The sequence below is a fragment of the Erythranthe guttata genome, chromosome 4, assembly GCF_056151865.1.
Source record: "Erythranthe guttata isolate IM_541 chromosome 4, IM_541, whole genome shotgun sequence".
Lineage (NCBI taxonomy): Eukaryota > Viridiplantae > Streptophyta > Magnoliopsida > Lamiales > Phrymaceae > Erythranthe > Erythranthe guttata.
The window spans coordinates 20551463-20569237 of record NC_142536.1 but is presented as its reverse complement, the minus strand read 5'-3'; the positions used below and the strand labels follow the sequence as shown (position 1 = coordinate 20569237).

At 37.0% G+C, this 17775-nt stretch overlaps 2 protein-coding genes across 3 annotated transcripts; one reads left to right on the top strand and one right to left on the bottom strand.

The window, feature by feature from the left end:
- Positions 1–540: 540 nt before the first annotated feature.
- Positions 541–12236, top strand: DEK1 (calpain-type cysteine protease family). 2 transcript variants are annotated; one of them, XM_088817387.1, is made up of 29 exons: positions 541–1037; positions 1232–1368; positions 2312–2562; positions 2656–2838; positions 2921–3056; positions 3254–3384; positions 3479–3593; positions 3697–4675; positions 4794–4904; positions 5350–5408; positions 5508–5667; positions 5841–6114; positions 6220–6370; positions 6483–6594; positions 6680–6845; positions 6964–7034; positions 7146–7237; positions 7385–7547; positions 7644–7715; positions 7843–8954; positions 9041–9392; positions 9474–9794; positions 9873–9977; positions 10061–10189; positions 10288–10668; positions 10766–10903; positions 10994–11230; positions 11329–11744; positions 11845–12236. In XM_088817387.1, the coding sequence occupies exons 2-28, from the start codon at positions 1238–1240 to the stop codon at positions 11632–11634; spliced, it is 6438 nt and encodes a 2145-aa protein (XP_088673513.1). In that variant the 5' UTR covers positions 541–1037; positions 1232–1237; the 3' UTR covers positions 11635–11744; positions 11845–12236. The 2 variants fall into 2 exon arrangements, with proteins under 2 accessions (XP_088673513.1, XP_012835297.2); XM_012979843.2 differs by having other exon boundaries at positions 624–1037; positions 1238–1368.
- A 3490-nt stretch (positions 12237–15726) lies between these two features.
- On the bottom strand, positions 15727–17646 carry LOC105956025 (uncharacterized). Its single transcript, XM_012979842.2, has 5 exons — positions 17391–17646; positions 17152–17272; positions 16962–17065; positions 16100–16231; positions 15727–16003 (listed from the first exon to the last, which is right to left on the bottom strand). The coding sequence occupies exons 1-5, from the start codon at positions 17391–17393 to the stop codon at positions 15977–15979; spliced, it is 387 nt and encodes a 128-aa protein (XP_012835296.1). The 5' UTR covers positions 17394–17646; the 3' UTR covers positions 15727–15976.
- Positions 17647–17775: the final 129 nt, after the last annotated feature.

Below are 17775 nucleotides of genomic sequence, written 5' to 3'. Positions count from 1 at the left end.
ATGGGCTATACCCAATTGAACTATGTCCGGCTTTAATTCTAGGCCCAATTTTATTTTTTCATCCATATCTTATTTTTACTATTTTTCACTTCACCAAATAAATAAATAATAATGCATAAATGCTGCTTTTTTATTATTCCATAAGATATCAACTCTTACGGATTAACTAATCTATGTTCAAGGTTTATTATCTTTTCTTTTTTGTTAAAGACAAATACAAAATTAGAGAGTAGTAATACTCAATTACAATAATCACTCTCATTTTTAAGCATCTTATTATATAAGATATGATACTTTTTTTTTTTTTGATGAGAATATAAGATATGATATACTAGTAGATATCTATATAAGTATATGTTATGTAATTACCAAGCATGTGTGTCCAGTAATTAAGAACACGTATCGGACTAGACTTATGTCTGAATATAATCTCACTCGCCAAATCTAATATCTCATTGGTTCGTGATACCCACGCCTTTTTCCACAACTCTGCATCCCATTCCCCTCCGACTAAATTCTCAGCTGTTACTTTATACATTTACGACCACAGAATTACATATTCTATTAAAATATATATTTTTTTCGTTTTTTTCTTCTTTTATTTATTTATTTATTTATGTCTTTGTATTTTTTTATTTTTATTTTAATATCCAGAGGGGTACACTTTACTCTTTCTTCTCCACTGTCTCTGCTCTATTTCTCTTTCTAAACAAAACAACCTTTGAGACCTGCATTCTTTCTCCCCACATACTTACATTTCACTTCCTCTGTCTTAATTTTCTAGGGTTTCTAATATTACTCTGCTTTGCCCTCAAACTCTTACTGTTGAACAATAATTGCATTTTTTTTTTTAATTTTGATTTTTGTTTATCCCTTTTTCTTCTACCCTTTTAACCGTGGCGAGGGGTAGGAAGTTAGGGCAAGACCACAAAGTTTCTTTGTGTTCACCATGGTGAGGGGCAGGCATTTTTCTGCAAGACAGTAGCTTATTTAGCTAAATTATTGAGAGAAATGCCTCAATTTTCTCTGAGATAGAGGTAACCTCGCGTATATGCTTCAAAGTTTGTGTCTTTATTGTCTTGTTAAGTTCATAATTACTGATTTTACTGTTCAATTTTAATGGAATTGTGCAAGTGGGACTGCTGGGTTCTGGTTTTATTTGATTAGGGTTTTGAGTTTTCTGATAAAGTTTAGTTTTCTTTGCTGGGCAACTAATGAGTTTTTGTGGTAGTTGTAGATGATAGAAATGGAAGAGGAGCATGGCTTGATCCTGGCATGTGTAATTTCGGGGACCCTTTTCTCTGTTCTGGGTGCTGCTTCTTTTGCTATACTCTGGTTGGTCAATTGGCGGCCTTGGCGCATTTATAGGTGATTCTCTTTGGCCCGTGTATCTAGTTTTCTGTACCCATTTTTTTTTTATTTTCGGGATCATATCAATTTGATTGCAGTGAAATCTAGTCTTTAATAGACGGATTAGAGTTTACGCACATTCTAATTAATGAAGATACTGAGCTGTATTCTTGTTAGTTAATGCTGATATTATTGTTTTTCCTTTATCTTTGAGATCGGTTCTATGTCTCTACATTGGAAGTGTGATGTGGGGCATGCCGCACTAATTGGATTAGCCACAATAAGATTGGTCGAATGAGAATAATTATTACTTGCAGATCATATGTTCTGTCACAATTAATAAGATTTTTTCACATACCGTATTAATTGGAACTATAAATGCGTTAATGGAATTTAAGAGCGGCTGAAGTTTTTAAGAACTTAGCAGATGTGAAATTGTTCTTTATTCAGTAAATGATGTATACAAAGTAAATGTTCCTGTAAAATCTCATCTAAATGCTATTTAGCCCTGTATTTCTTGTAATATCTTCCATGTCTTCGTATCTATATTAAGGCTTTGAGACTCTAGGATTCTTTATCAGACACGATTGTCTGATTTCTGGAAGATGTAGCAATTCACGTGTCTTGCAGAAAGTCTGTACCTAGGTCAATGTATCCTGAATACTAGTTTCCCTTTTATTGGAACACACTAAGCTCTTAGTTCAGTTTGAGCTTAAACGGAGTCTTGAATTCATTGATAACTCAACGTGCAATGGAATGCAAGAAGCAGCTTTGAAAGTTCAGTGTGGTGGTTCATTCCAATATCTTTGTTATTGTTAACAATAGAAAATAATTTATCTAGTTCACTAACCTATTATTTTAAATTTTCACACCATTTAGCATATCAAGTGAAACTATTTATATAACACAACATATCTATATCTACAATTTTGACTGAATTCTTCCTCACTTGTCTTTTCAGTTGGATCTTTGCTAGAAAATGGCCGGATGTCTTGCAAGGACCTCAGTTGGGAATATTATGTGGTCTTCTTTCTCTCTGTGCATGGATGATTGTTATTTCTCCCATTGTGGTGCTTATTGTATGGGGATGCTGGTTGATAGTGATATTAGGGCGAGATATAATCGGTCTAGCCGTTATAATGGCTGGAGTTGCTCTGCTTTTGGCATTCTATTCCATAATGCTCTGGTGGAGAACACAATGGCAAAGCTCAAGTATGTATATAGACTGAACTTTCTGTTACAGCTTAGGCATGTTCTTTTCACACTAATCCCATTTCATCTAACCCTTATAACAATCTTGTACAGGGGCTGTTGCGATTCTTCTTCTTCTAGCTGTTGGGTTGCTTTGTGCATATGAACTTTGTGCTGTATATGTTACTGCGGGTGCAAAGGCATCTGAGCGATATTCACCTTCTGGCTTTTTCTTTGGCGTGTCAGCAATTGCCCTAGCAATAAACATGCTATTCATATGTAGGATGGTCTTCAATGGTAAGTCTTGCATTTGTTTTCTCTGGGCATCAAATTTTACGTTAGTTGTACTTTGTTTATCCTTTTTGTATGAATCTGGCAGGCAGCGGTGTAGATATCGATGAATATGTGAGAAGGGCATATAAATTTGCTTACTCTGATTGTATTGAGGTTGGTCCTGTTGCTTGCTTACCTGAACCACCAGATCCCAATGAGTTATACCCTCAACAATCTAGAAGGCAAGTCTTACGTCTAATTGTTTTCATTTAATGTCAATGTGCTCCACATGGGTCTTTCCTTGCCGATCTCTTCATTGTAGATCTTACTAATGCTCTTAGGCTTATGCTTTTGTTTGTAATGTGATTTCTATATGTCCATTCTGTGATATCTTATCTTGAGTTTTTTAACTAATGCCCATTGCATTTGATCCTTTCAGGGCTTTACACCTCGGGCTTCTCTATTTTGGTTCCCTTGTAGTTCTGCTTGTATATTCGATCTTATATGGCCTGACAGCCAAAGAGTCACACTGGCTCGGAGCCATCACATCAGCTGCAGTAATTATTCTTGGTATATCCACTAACTACATAAGTACATTACTCCAAATTCTCCAATATGCAATTCTTCGGTTATCACAATCCTAATATTGTTTTGTCTCTGATAGATTGGAATGTTGGAACATGCCTTTATGGATTTAAGCTGCTTAAAAGTCGTGTTGCTGCACTTATAGTTGCTGGGATTTCTCGTGTCTTCCTGATATGTTTTGGAGTCTATTACTGGTTCGTTTTTCATCTTGTTTTCAACAACATTCTACACCTAAATACCTATTTCTTTCTTCCTGTTTATTTGATCAAGACTTGAACCACAATTTCGTTGTTACAGGTATCTAGGACATTGTATTAGCTATGCAGTTGTGGCATCTGTGCTTCTTGGAGCTGCGGTTTCTCGCCATTTGTCAGTCACTAACCCGTCCACTGCAAGAAGAGATGCGTTGGAGAGTACAGTAATTCGCCTCAGAGAAGGATTCCGTAAGAAAGAGCAATGCTCATCCAGCTCATCTGAAGGCTGTGGTTCAAGTGTGAAGCGGAGTAGTAGTGCAGAGGCTGGTCACCTTGGTAATGGTACAGCACCTTGCACCGGCGATATTTCTAGCTGGAATAACATTGAAGGGATTCACAGTGAGAAGGGGATTGATAGTGGACGGCCAAGTTTCGCATTACATAGTAGTTCTTGTCGTTCTGTAGTTCAAGAGACTGAAGTTGTCGGGCCTTCATATGTTGATAAAAGTTTCGAACATAACAACTCTTTGGTAGCTTGTTCCAGTAGTGGAATGGAAAGCCAGGGATGCGAGTCTAGTGGATCTAATTCTGCAAATCAGGCACTGGAGTTGAATTTGGCCCTTGCTTTCCAGGAAAAGTTGAACGATCCAAGGATTAAATCTATCTTGAAAAGAAGATCAAGACAGGGAGAGCTTGAACTGACGAATTTACTGCAAGACAAAGGGCTCGATCCTAATTTTGCTGTGATGCTGAAGGAGAACGGATTGGATCCTATGATCCTTGCTTTGCTGCAAAGAAGTAGTTTGGATGCAGACAGGGATCACCGTGACAATACTAACATGACTGTGATGGATTCAAACAGTGTTGACAATATGCCACCTAATCAAATTTCGTTTTCGGAAGAGCTTAGACTACGTGGTTTGGAGAAATGGCTTCAACTCTGTAGACTAGTCTTGCACTACATAGCAGGTACACCAGAGCGATCATGGCTTCTGTTCAGTTTTGTCTTTAGCGTGGAGACTACGGTTATTGGCATTTTCCGCCCGAACACAATCAATCTAATAAATGCTACACACCAGCAGGTACACTGACCATTAATATATATTATTTGTTAACTCTGCGGTTTTTGTGATAATATCTTTGAGCACAATTTTTGTGTCATTTTAGTTCTCATTACATGTTTGGTTTCCTGTTATGCAGTTTGAATTTGGCATTGCTGTACTGCTACTATCTCCTGTTGTTTGGTCAGTTATGGCTTTCCTTAGATCACTTCAATCTGAAGAATTGTCTATGACTTCGAAACCTAGGAAGGTATGCTACCATATGTGCTCTGGATACTTCTACAGTTGATGTTTTTCACTGTACTACTTCTATATCATCTGTTGTTTCTTTTATCGGCATTTTGTTCTTATTCATTCGAAGACTACGTATACGTAGTAATACCATATTGCTAACTACCATCGTTTTTCCATAGTTTCTCCTCTTACATATGACATAATGTTAAGTAATTCAGTCCACGAAACTCTGGCGTTTACCTGCATGGCTGTCAGATTATTTACTTTAGCCTGTTTAAATGGATGTTTATCCTGAATCTCAACAACAAATCTTATTCTTATTGCCTTGGGATGTCTCTGATTTTGTTCCCCTTGATTCCTCGGTCTTCAGTTTTCCTAATCATGCAACTTTTCTAGTGGGGCTAAAATATTTTTGCTTATCTGACATCTCCTATTTTTTCTTTTCTTTCTATCATATGCAGTATGGCTTCATTGCTTGGTTAGTGTGCACTTCAGTAGGGTTGTTGCTTTCCTTCTTGAGGTACAATTTTCTTACTTTTAACATCTTAAAAGTATATATCTTATGTAGTAGTTACGATTTGCCAATTTAAACTAATTTTTATTGTAATTGGTTTTGCAGCAAGTCGTCAGTTCTTCTGGGACTGTCTTTGACAGTGCCTCTGATGGTGGCATGCCTATCTGTTGGCATTCCCATATGGATTCACAATGGCTACAAGTTTTGGGTTTCAGGTGCTAGTGACACAGGTCGTGCTGGAAGTCATAGTTTTATAAGGAAAGAGGTATAACCTTTTTAAATATTTATTTTCTTTGTTCGTTTTCATCACAAATATGATGGTTTCCCATATAACTCAATCTTGTGAGACTTGTAATATAATTCATAAGTTAGATTGCTGACTTATCCTTCAAATCTCTTGTTTCTCTAATTGATGAAGGTGTTACAATTTGTTGTCAGGGTGCTGTTCTCTTCATTTGCATAGCCTTATTTGCTGGATCTCTATTAGCTCTTGGTGGAATTATATCTGCAAAGCCTTTGAATGATTTACGCTACAAGGGGTGGACTGGAGATCAGCAAACTGTTTTATCTCCCTATGCATCATCGGTGTATCTCGGCTGGGCAATGACTTCTGCAATCGCACTAATAGTTACTGGTGTACTGCCCATAGTGTCGTGGTTTGCAACCTATCGATTTTCTCTCTCATCTGCTGTTTGCATTGGATCGTTTGCAGGTGAAATTTAATATACTATACTATTATCACTCACTGTTTTATTTGATTTCATTTATGGGATTGGTGTCACATTTCTTACTAAGGACTAATTCTCGACTTTTGCAGCTGTACTTGTATCATTTTGTGGGGCATCATACATTAAGGTTGTAGAATCGAGGAGTGACCAGATTCCAACAAAGGCCGACTTCCTTGCCGCTTTGCTTCCATTGATTTGCATGCCTGCAATATTGTTTCTATCTTCTGGTTTGCTAAAATGGTAAGCGGTCCTATAGTGCAATATAATTATAATTTATTGTGGTCACCAATTTGTGACTATAGTTCTCGATCCGGATATGCAAGTGGCTCACAGTCTGAGTAAATGATTGCAGGAGAGATGATAACTGGAAGCTTTCTCGAGGTGCATATATATTTATAACTATCGGCCTAGTTCTTTTGCTGGGTGCAATTTCAGCTGTTACAGTTACAATTGAACCATGGACGGTTAGTAAGCATTTTTTTAGAACCTCTTTATCTGGCATTATATGCAGTTTTACCACACCGAACGAGTATCTTTTTTTCATTACAGATTGGTGCATCGTTCCTTTTAGTTGTTCTCCTTCTAGTCCTTGCCATTGGTGTCATTCAGTACTGGGCTTCAAACAATTTTTACTTGACACGGTTCCAGATGTTATTTGTTTGTTTCCTTGCACTTCTTTTGGCTCTGGCGGCGTTTTTTGTTGGTTGGGTTCAAGGTAAAAAAAGCATTTCCTCGTCGATTTTGTACCTAGTAACTGGTTAAAATTCCCTGCGTCATTATTTTCACACAGTTGATTCGATATTTACGAGATCTAAAATAACTTTCATTTCCAGATAAAGCTTTTGTTGGCGCATCAGTTGGCTACTTCTCATTTCTTTTCCTACTGGCTGGAAGAGCATTAACTGTGAGTTACAGCTGATGATACTTTAACTTAGCCTACTCTGTGAATCAGAACTATTTATCTTTTTCCAATTATGACATATCTTTTTTTTATCTTCCTGCATGAACATCGCAGGTACTCCTTTCTCCTCCTATAGTAATTTATTCTCCGAGGGTATTGCCTGTATATGTTTATGATGCTCATGCAGATTGTGGAAAAAATGTCAGGTTTGTTAAAGTTCCTTCATCAATATCACATTTATTTTTTTCATCTTTACTATACGTAGGAACGTAGCTCGAGTTTGTTAAAACAAATTGCTTAGCTAGATGCTTCATTTTATTTCTAATGTTTAAGCTTTTATATCTTCCATTCAGTGCTGCATTTCTTGTGCTTTACGGGATTGCATTGGCAATTGAAGGCTGGGGCGTTGTTGCCAGTTTGAAGATTTACCCACCTTTTGCTGGTGCTGCTGTATCAGCTGTTACCCTTGTCGTGGCCTTTGGATTTGCTGTATCACGTTCTTGCTTAACTCTCGAGGTTTTTACTTTGAGTTTCCAATTTAGCGTTTTAAATACATCAAAAAATCAAATTTCCCCCATTTTTCCACTCTCTTAACATTTTATTTTCTCTCAGATGGTGGAAGATGCCGTTCACTTCCTTAGTAAGGAAACTATAATACAGGCCACTGCTAGATCAGCAACCAAGGTGAACCCACTTAGCTGCTTGTCCTTTCTTTAAAGTCATGGCTTTGTTTGTCATGCTGAAGGAAGGAAGTTTTTTCTTATCTGAGTAATACGTATGTTTAAATCTAAAATATCGAAACTCCATGCAGACAAGAAATGCTTTATCTGGAACATACTCTGCTCCTCAGAGGTCAGCAAGTTCAGCTGCTCTTTTGGTCGGAGATCCTACTATTGCACGGGATAGAGCAGGGAACTTTGTTCTCCCTAGGGCAGATGTCATGAAATTACGAGACCGTCTGAGAAACGAAGAACTGTCTGCAGGATCATTTTTCTCCAGATTGAGGAGCTGGAAGTTATTACGCAACGAAGTTATCAGTGATGTAGGCCACAGGAGAGAAATGTGTGCCCATGCCCGAATTCTTGCTCTCGAAGAAGCTATCGATACTGAATGGGTTTACATGTGGGATAAGTTTGGCGGCTATTTACTTCTTTTGCTCGGTTTGACAGCCAAAGCTGAAAGGGTCCAGGATGAGGTTCGATTAAGGCTGTTCCTGGACAGCATAGGCTTTTCGGATCTAAGTGCGAGAAAAATCAAGAAGTGGATGCCTGAGGACCGTAGACAATTCGAAATTATACAGGATAGTTATATCAGAGAGAAGGAGATGGAAGAGGAAGCTTTGATGCAGAGACGTGAAGAGGAAGGAAAGGGTAAAGAAAGGAGAAAAGCTCTCTTGGAGAAGGAAGAACGCAAATGGAAGGAGATTGAGGCCTCTCTCATATCATCTATCCCTAACGCTGGTGGCAGGGAGGCGGCAGCCATGGCGGCTGCCGTTCGTGCTATTGGAGGCGATTCAGTACTCGACGATTCATTCGCTCGTGAGAGAGTATCGAGCATTGCTCGTAGAATACGCGCAACTCAGTTATCTCAACGGGCACTGCAGACTGGACTTGCGGGTGCTGTGTGTGTTCTTGATGATGAAGCCACAACAAGTGGAAGGCACTGTGGTCAAATCGATCCTAGTTTATGCCAGAGCCAGAAAGTTAGTTTCTCCATAGCTGCAATGATTCAACCCGAGTCTGGACCAGTTTGTCTGTTGGGAACCGAATTCGAACGAAAAGTTTGTTGGGAGATTCTCGTGGCTGGCTCTGAACAAGGTATCGAGGCTGGACAAGTTGGCCTCCGTTTAATCACAAAAGGTGATAGACAAACTACTGTTGCAAAAGAGTGGAGTATAAGTTCATCAAGTATTGGAGATGGAAGGTTTGTATCCCTATTTTTCGAATCAAAACTCCACCGTTTTCGATTTTTTTCTTTTTTTACGACTCTTGAGGTTTCTTTTTTTGCAGGTGGCATATTATTACGATGACTATTGATGCTGAATTAGGCGAGGCAACTTGCTTCATCGACGGTGGTTATGATGGTTATCAGACAGGACTTCCACTAAATGTGGGGAATGGAATATGGGAACAAGGAACGGATGTTTGGGTGGGTGTTAGACCACCCACGGATATCGATGCATTCGGAAGATCGGACAGCGAAAATGCCGAATCGAAGATGCATGTAATGGATGTTTTCCTTTGGGGAAGGTGCTTGAGTGAAGACGAGATCGCCTCTCTGCCATCTTCAATGGGTGCTGTAGATTACAACTCGATGGACCACATTGATGACAACTGGCAGTGGGCAGATTCTCCTCCAAGGGTTCGTGCTTGAGTTCCATTCCTTGTCTGAGTTTTTCTTTCCATGTGTAATAACATTTCTTTTCATGCGTTTAAATTATAGGTTGAGGAGTGGGACAGTGATCCAGCAGAGGTTGATCTCTACGATAGAGATGAGGTGGATTGGGATGGACAGTATTCAAGTGGGAGGAAGCGAAGATCGGAAAGAGAAGGAGTGATCGTGGATGTTGATTCTTTCACTAGAAGGTTGAGGAAACCTAGAATGGACAGTCAGGATGAAATCAATCAACGCATGCGCTCGGTGGAGCTTGCAGTTAAGGAAGCTCTCTTGGCAAGAGGAGAAGTACATTTTACCGATCAAGAGTTCCCGCCAAGTGATCGTTCATTGTTTGTTGATCCTGGCAACCCCCCGCCCAAGTTACAGGTAACTTCTTGTCTGACATAATGTTGTTTTGTTTTTTAAAGATTGTTTTTGCATAACTGGTCGTGATGTTTATGATAGGTTGTCTCACAATGGATGAGGCCGGATGAAATAGTCAAAGAGAAGCATCTAAATTGTAGTCCGTGCTTATTTTCGGGGACAGCAAATCCTTCTGATGTCTGTCAGGTATTTATGTTTGATACTGCCCATGTTGTTTGTTGTGTGTCCTTGTTTCTGTATATTCATCTGAATGTCAAAAACATGAACAGGGTCGTTTGGGTGATTGTTGGTTTTTGAGTGCGGTTGCTGTCTTAACTGAGGTTTCACGAATATCTGAAGTCATTATTACTCCAGACTACAACGAAGAAGGAATCTACACAGTTCGCTTTTGCATTCAGGTGAAGTTTATTTTATGTTATTATTTCGACAATTACTTGAAAAGTACATTAAAGAACACCGTATTTAGATTTTTAATTATTTGATTTATGGATATCAGGGGGAGTGGGTTCCAGTAGTTGTAGACGATTGGATCCCATGTGAATCACCTGGAAAACCTGCATTTGCAACGAGCAAAAAGGGTAACGAACTATGGGTGTCATTACTTGAAAAGGCATATGCTAAACTGCATGGATCATACGAAGCATTAGAAGGTGGGCTCGTTCAAGATGCTCTAGTGGACCTCACTGGTGGTGCAGGTGAAGAAATTGACATGAGAAGCGCCCAATCCCAAATCGATCTTGCAAGTGGAAGACTTTGGTCTCAATTATTACGTTTTAAACAAGAAGGCTTTTTGCTCGGTGCTGGAAGCCCGTCTGGCTCTGACGTCCACGTTTCTTCTAGCGGAATTGTACAAGGCCACGCTTACTCAATATTACAGGTATGTATGATATATCAATGTCAATCGAGGACATGTAATAAAAATACCCTTTGAATTTTATGTTCACTTCTTTTGCGTACTTCAATCTTTTGTTCAGATACGAGAAGTGGATGGGCATAAACTAGTTCAGGTGAGAAATCCATGGGCGAACGAGGTTGAGTGGAATGGGCCTTGGTCCGATACATCTCCTGAATGGACAGACAGGATGAAGCACAAGCTCAAGCATACCCCACAGGTAAAAAAAAAATGATGCTTGAGCATATTCTCTTTCGAAAATTATTACAAATCATTGAATTTTATCTAATGCTGCGAATATTGTGAACAGGCTAAAGACGGTATATTTTGGATGTCATGGCAAGATTTTCAGATACATTTCAGGTCGATATATGTATGCCGTGTTTACCCACCGGAAATGCGTTACTCCGTTCATAGCCAGTGGCGGGGATACAGTGCTGGCGGCTGCCAAGACTACGAAACTTGGCATCAAAATCCACAGTTTCGCCTGAGAGCCACCGGAGCAGATGCATCATTACCTATTCATGTTTTCATTACATTAACGCAGGTACATAGACACAAAAAATACTATATGCAAACTTATAATCAAATGAAGCTTATAAGCTGCAATAATCCCAAACTTGTGTTGTATATATATCTATGCAGGGTGTGAGCTTCTCGAGGACAACAGCTGGTTTTAGAAACTACCAATCGAGCCATGATTCGATGATGTTTTACATAGGTATGAGGATACTAAAGACACGTGGACATCGAGCAGCTTACAACATTTACATGCACGAATCAGTTGGTGGGACAGACTATGTAAATTCTCGAGAAATATCGTGTGAAATGGTATTAGATCCTGATCCCAAGGGGTACACTATTGTTCCTACAACAATCCACCCTGGCGAAGAGGCCCCCTTTGTTCTTTCCGTGTTCACCAAATCTTCAATAGTTCTAGAAGCTTTATAACATTTTGAGATGCCTCGAGAACCGATCCACCTAGACAAGCTGTCCCTTTTTCGGACACTCATACATGCTCGCCAATCGGACGAACACAGAGTTGCTGGTGGAGTGATTTGGTAAATTTTCTTACCTGAAATATATACACATCTTTTGTCAGTATCCTACTTTCTTATGATGTTTTAGTACTAATGAGAGATGATTGTAATAATTGGACAGATAAAGCTCCATGTATCGGAATGGCGCCACCTGTAGTTAGTTGTTCTGAAGAAAGGGCCAGCGCTATCAGTGTCGGGTTTTTGAGGGGGTTTTTGGTAATTGTTGGGGGCAAATTGATGGGCGGGGGGAAACATGTGTACATGAGTAGTAGATTGATGTAAGAATATATAGAGGACAATTTGCCTTTGTAAATGAGGGGTAAGAGGGGACAAAAACAAAGAAGTATTTGAACTGGATAGGTTAACAGTTAGCCAGTTAGGTATATACTTTTGTTGTAGAGAATTTTACAGAAAAGCAACATTTTTAAGCAATTTTGAAGCCTTTCAATGCATAGGTGGGATTTTCATTTTATATGAATATAATTTTACTTCTTCCTTTGCTGTGAAAAGAAAGCCTACATTTTACATTCAAACCTTCATTATTGGTCTGTTTCTACAGGCACAGATATTACCGAAAAGCCCAACTGTGTTTAACGATTATTTAAGGCCCAATATCTTGGGGGCCCAAATGGCAAGCTAAACTCTTTTATACAGATACCACTTAATCATCATAATTATCTGTGCACGCACGCATTCTAACATCTCTCTTAAGTTTTCTCTGTTATTGAGTTCAATAGCTGAGAGTAGTTGATGAGATGATGTTTAACAAGTTGAGAGTAGCTAACGAGCAACGAGCTATGATCTAGCGAAAGAAGGTGAGTTATGTATATATTTTGCTCGACGTGAAATAAAATTTAGATGAGGTATTTCTTGATTAGTTATGAATTGACATCCTCATTGAGAGTTAGAACTTGTTAAGTAAAAAAGATATATTTTAAAGTATTTGGCATTTGGTGATTGATATATTTGAATAGAGAAAAAGAAGCGGTTAATCCAAAGTAAGTAATGACACCCACCCACTATATAGGAGGAGGAGGGAGGAGTTGCCCAAACGTTGTTTACTTGTCATTATTAAATTAATTAATATATTGATGAATTATGATTATTTGCTTTCACAAAACAGCTGTGTCTTTGACACCCTGTTCCTTTTTTTTTTGCCAAATTCACATCTCTTAATTTATTTCGTATTTTACTTCATAATTTGACATTATCTTACGAGTGCTAGTAATGTACACTCAATTTTATATTAGAATAATGAATTAAACGGAAAAGGCCATCCAATCCATCCTAAAAAAAAAAATCCTCTTTCTATAATTTAAATGTAGTAATATTCCCAAAATAGTACTCCAAAAGTAAAAGAAAAAAGAGATTATAATAATATAAGCAATGGGCAGCTGCCCGGGTTTATCTCTCATACACACAAACAAAAAACAAACATAGAAGGTGGAGGTAAAAGCTATCTTCAGCTGTATATAAACCCCACAATATCTCCCATTTCTATTCACAATCTCACAACATACCTACAATATATTCTCTCTCTCTCTCTCTCTAGAAAAACATTATACACACACTCACACACACACACGCTTTTCGAAAGAGGAGAGAAATATATAATCGAATATACATACATAAAAAAGAATATAATATAATGGAGTCGAAGAACATGGTCGGTGTTGCATTGATGATGGTCGTCGTGATCATGGCACTCTCCGGCGGCATGGAGGGCGTCTCAGCCGCACACTCTCCGGCACCCGCTCCCGGCCCCTCCTCAGACGCCTCCGTCTTCGTCCCCACTTTCCTCGCCTCTTTCGCCGCCATGGCTTTTGCTCTTCTCTTCTAATTAAACAATTTTCCCATTATTATTCTTCTGCTTTCATTTTCCCTATTATTATTTTCTGTTTACATGCATTATTAATATTTATTATTATTATGTGGTTACAGTACTACTGTCGGAATTAATGTGGGATTTTGTTGGTTCATGTCTCTCTAATTGGTTTTATTTTATGATCCCCATATTTCCATTTTTCTTTTGTTTGTGTTTGTAATAATATAATGTAACCATTCTTATCATATATAATATTCTACAAATTAAATTAAAACTCTCTTTTACTTTGTCTTCTCTTTTTTACGTACTCCCTACTTTAATTAATTCATCATCACACAATACAATATAATATATACTGTTAATTAATTTCTTGGATTTTTAATTAAACTTTACCATTCCAACTAATCTTCTTTTCACTACTTACTATCGGTTAATATTTTACACACTTCAGGAGTAAGCAAAAATGAAAAAAATAATTAATTAATTATATATGGATCAAAATATTAATTGCTGTCATTAATTATTATAATACAAAAAATCAAATTATATATATGGAACGTGATTACCACTTAAGTAAATAAAAGAAATTGATGTTTAAGATGTGTGGCCAAGGGTGGAAATCGAAATACATTTTTTCATATTTCTTTGCAGATTTCAAATCCAATACTTTCTATTCATTTTGAAACATAAATATTTTCATTGTGAATTCTGATACTTTGATATTTTCTTTTTTGAATTTTGAATCTTTGATACGATTTTTGGCTTTTCAATTTTTTTTGGAATTATTTTTTCTTTCAAAACAAATTGGAATTTATGCAAATTATTCCGATTCGATTTTGTCGGATTTCCACCACTAAATCCTAATCGTGACAATTCAATTACTAATATTATACCAGTCATGTGTGTATTATGTGTCTAATTTGGTTATACTTTACATGGTAGAAGTGAAGAAGATAAATGAATGGAGAATTGAAGATCATGAATCGGATCAAATTCAAGGGACTTGAATTAACTTAAAATATAGATATAGATATATTGGTGATGAATAAGAAAGCAAGATGGAATCAAAGGACAATTAATAGTAAGTGGCAATAATCGCACTATTAATTAATATTCGCATATTATAATTTCTGCACCTAATTAATATTCATATACATTATGATTATGTGTATGTTCGATCTCATGTATGTTACAACAGTAAGACAACATACATTATGTGGTTAGCAGCACATGCACATGCTTTTGCTTATCTCTCAGATGAAAATTAAATAAAATTAAAGCTAAACTTTTAACTCAAACAAGACAACCCCACCTAGCTAGCCTGTAAAACATATATAATTCGGACATGGATCTTTCTTTATTTTTTCAAAGCTCAGTACTTACTCATTATTATATTATATATATTTAAATCCCGACCCTAATCAACCCACCCCACGTTTTTAATAACAAAGGAATCAACAATCAACTACGTAGAGATCTCGTGCAAAAGCAACAGGAGAGATGTAAGCCACACTAGCCAGCTGCATAAGCCCCATATGTATAACATCAAATTATTTGAAGATCATCCATCATATATATATATATATATATATATATGGTGGTGAGCACATGCAATATGGGGTCAAGATTATATATGCATGTGTACATCACCATATTAATCATGAATAATTTAATTATTTATTATGTATATTAGGGGTGGTTGGCTACAGGAGGGTTTGTCTATAAGCAATGAATTGGAGATATGTGGAGTGTTTCTTTATTTCATTTCTCAAACGAACACATGTATGTATGATGTATCACCAAATCTTTAAAGTCTGTAGTTTAATTTGATTTATTGAGTGATGAAGCTCTAAATTAAGTGGCTTATCAGCAAACTTTTCTTTCTCTATACTTTCGACAAATGCTGACATAAAGCCAAGTAACCATCAACCACAACTTGGTGAGAATTAATTTCATATGCAAATTGCAGATTAAATGGTGGTATGAATCAACTACAATATTTACCTTAACTACCTCAATTATGAAATTTTCCGGCTCAAATACGGATTCGCCCACACCTTAGTAAAATATGACATGGATCATGTTAGTAAGAGTAAAACATAGTCCAAAGCTAGATGTTTTCAAGTGTATTGACACAATCAACAGCTTTAAACGAGGTTAAAGTGAAGACTTGTAAGATAACTCAAAAGAAAATTAAAATAACACCACTTTGTCAAAAAAACTACGGTCCTCGTAAAAAGTAAAAAAAAAAAAAAAAAAGTTTTTAACATTTCGCCATAGTTAAGTGACAACAACAAACAAGTCTAGGTAGTACAATACAAACAGAGGAAACTAGTAATAGAGAGATAGTACAGAGAAAGTGAGTCAGTCAAAGCCTCGTGGTTGATTGATCCAAAGGCCCATCATGCTGGAATAGCCTTTTACACTATCAGATCAGGAGCTTCTCAATCGCATCCTGCGTTTCACAAGAATATATAATTATTATTTTAAATTGTCGAAAGGAGGATAAGGATTTTATCAAGACAGATGAAAATCCGTTAAAATTAAATACCTTCAATTGTAGTATTTGAGCTCTCAACTGGCTTCCCTCGTTGGTTGTCACCGAACATGCAATCACTGGCCTGGTTACCCCACATGCTCGACCAAGAGCTTGCTTCGATGGTACAAAAACATATGGCACATTCTGTAATAACATACAAAAGTTCAGCTGAATACAAAGTGACCATAGCCATTAAACATGATTTTCAGGGGTCAATTATCTCATGCTGCTTATTGCAAAGACAACATGCTATGCCATGCTATTTTAAAGATTAAGCACATAACAGTAAATTAAATATTAAGAAACTGAACATTAAAAAGATTTAAGTATTTGGTTGCAAGTAATCCAACAACATGGTTTATCTGCACAGCATACTCATCATAACTCAAAATTAGAGGTACTGGTATCCAAGTAGTTTGAGAAATTGTATAAAGTCGAAAAAAGGTACAATTTTATTTTTAACAACACCAGAATGAAACGGATGATGTGCTTCACATTTCAAGATATTAGAAACACGAGAAGGTAAACGAAACATGATATCAAAATTTGACTTTGGAGTAACAGAGTGCATATTATTGCATGATGTGTCATACAAAGCATTTCATGTTATATGGAAAGACTTGTTTTATCTAACTTTTTGAGTAAAAGACAGAACCATTGCACAAGTAGTTTCATAAGACAATAAACAATTAAACATATCTGTCAAGAAACGCACACCATAATTGCACATTCGATGACATTCAAATGGTAAAACAGACGAGTGCCAAACAAACTAAGGAAGCAATGAAATTGAGAAAGAACAAGATTCATCACACATAACCCCACATATCCAAAAATGAAGTAGAACATATGATACAGAAGTCGAAAAAAGTACCTTGTCTTCAGCAAGAAGTGGGAGATGAAGAAGGATTTCAAGAGGCTCTGCATCAGCTGCCATCACAACAAACTCAGAAATACCTCTGTTCAGTGTCTTAGTCGCTGCAATCGAAAAACAGTCTTTTAGAGATACATTTATTTAGTAAAAAATGAAATGGGAAATCAATATACACGTGCAAGAAAGAAACCTTCATTAGCACCCTTTTTGAGTTGCTTGTAGTTGGCACCTTGTTGCACCAAATCAAGAATAGTAATTGTCAGCTGGGCATCTGCCAATGGGTAAGCTTTCGGGTTCACAGCATCTGCAGTCTATACACACAAACACACATATATTATAAGTATTTATGCACAAAAGAGAGTATAAACATAATCAAAACTTGGGACTTGAAAGAAGAGAAGACATGATTAGTGAGACTGTATGTATTACCATGGTGGCGGAAAATTTCTATTGGAGAAACGAATGCCGACTGCAGAAAAACTAGGGTTTTGAGGCAACACAGAGTGAGTGAGTGAGTCCTGAAAGCAATCAACTTTAGGGTTTTGGAGAGCAGCCAAACCCGACCGATCTGACAATTCTCCACTTGTTTGATTTTTTATTATTTAAAAATGCATTACAATTTATTACTTAAGGTTTCAATCGCCAATGGGCTCAATAATTCATATATATATATGATATATGATATATGATATATGAACGTAATGCAAAATATATAGATTTCCCATATTAAATTCTTGATCATTAATTATTAATTATTAAAAAAAATTGCCAATGTTTTGGATTTTATTTATCAATGATATATTCATTTATTTAG

Excerpts from the sequence above, each read along its gene's own strand:
- DEK1 (XM_088817387.1), top strand. The coding sequence starts at position 1,238 with ATGATAGAAATGGAAGAGGAGCATGGCTTGATCCTGGCATGTGTAATT. Across the intron at positions 5,668-5,840 it reads ATAGTTTTATAAGGAAAGAG|GGTGCTGTTCTCTTCATTTG; the intron begins GTATAACCTTTT and ends ATTTGTTGTCAG. Across the intron at positions 6,846-6,963 it reads TTTTGTTGGTTGGGTTCAAG|ATAAAGCTTTTGTTGGCGCA; the intron begins GTAAAAAAAGCA and ends TTTCATTTCCAG.
- LOC105956025 (XM_012979842.2), bottom strand. Across the intron at positions 17,066-17,151 it reads CAAAAAGGGTGCTAATGAAG|CGACTAAGACACTGAACAGA; the intron begins GTTTCTTTCTTG and ends TTTCGATTGCAG. Across the intron at positions 16,232-16,961 it reads CACTTCTTGCTGAAGACAAG|AATGTGCCATATGTTTTTGT; the intron begins GTACTTTTTTCG and ends ATGTTATTACAG.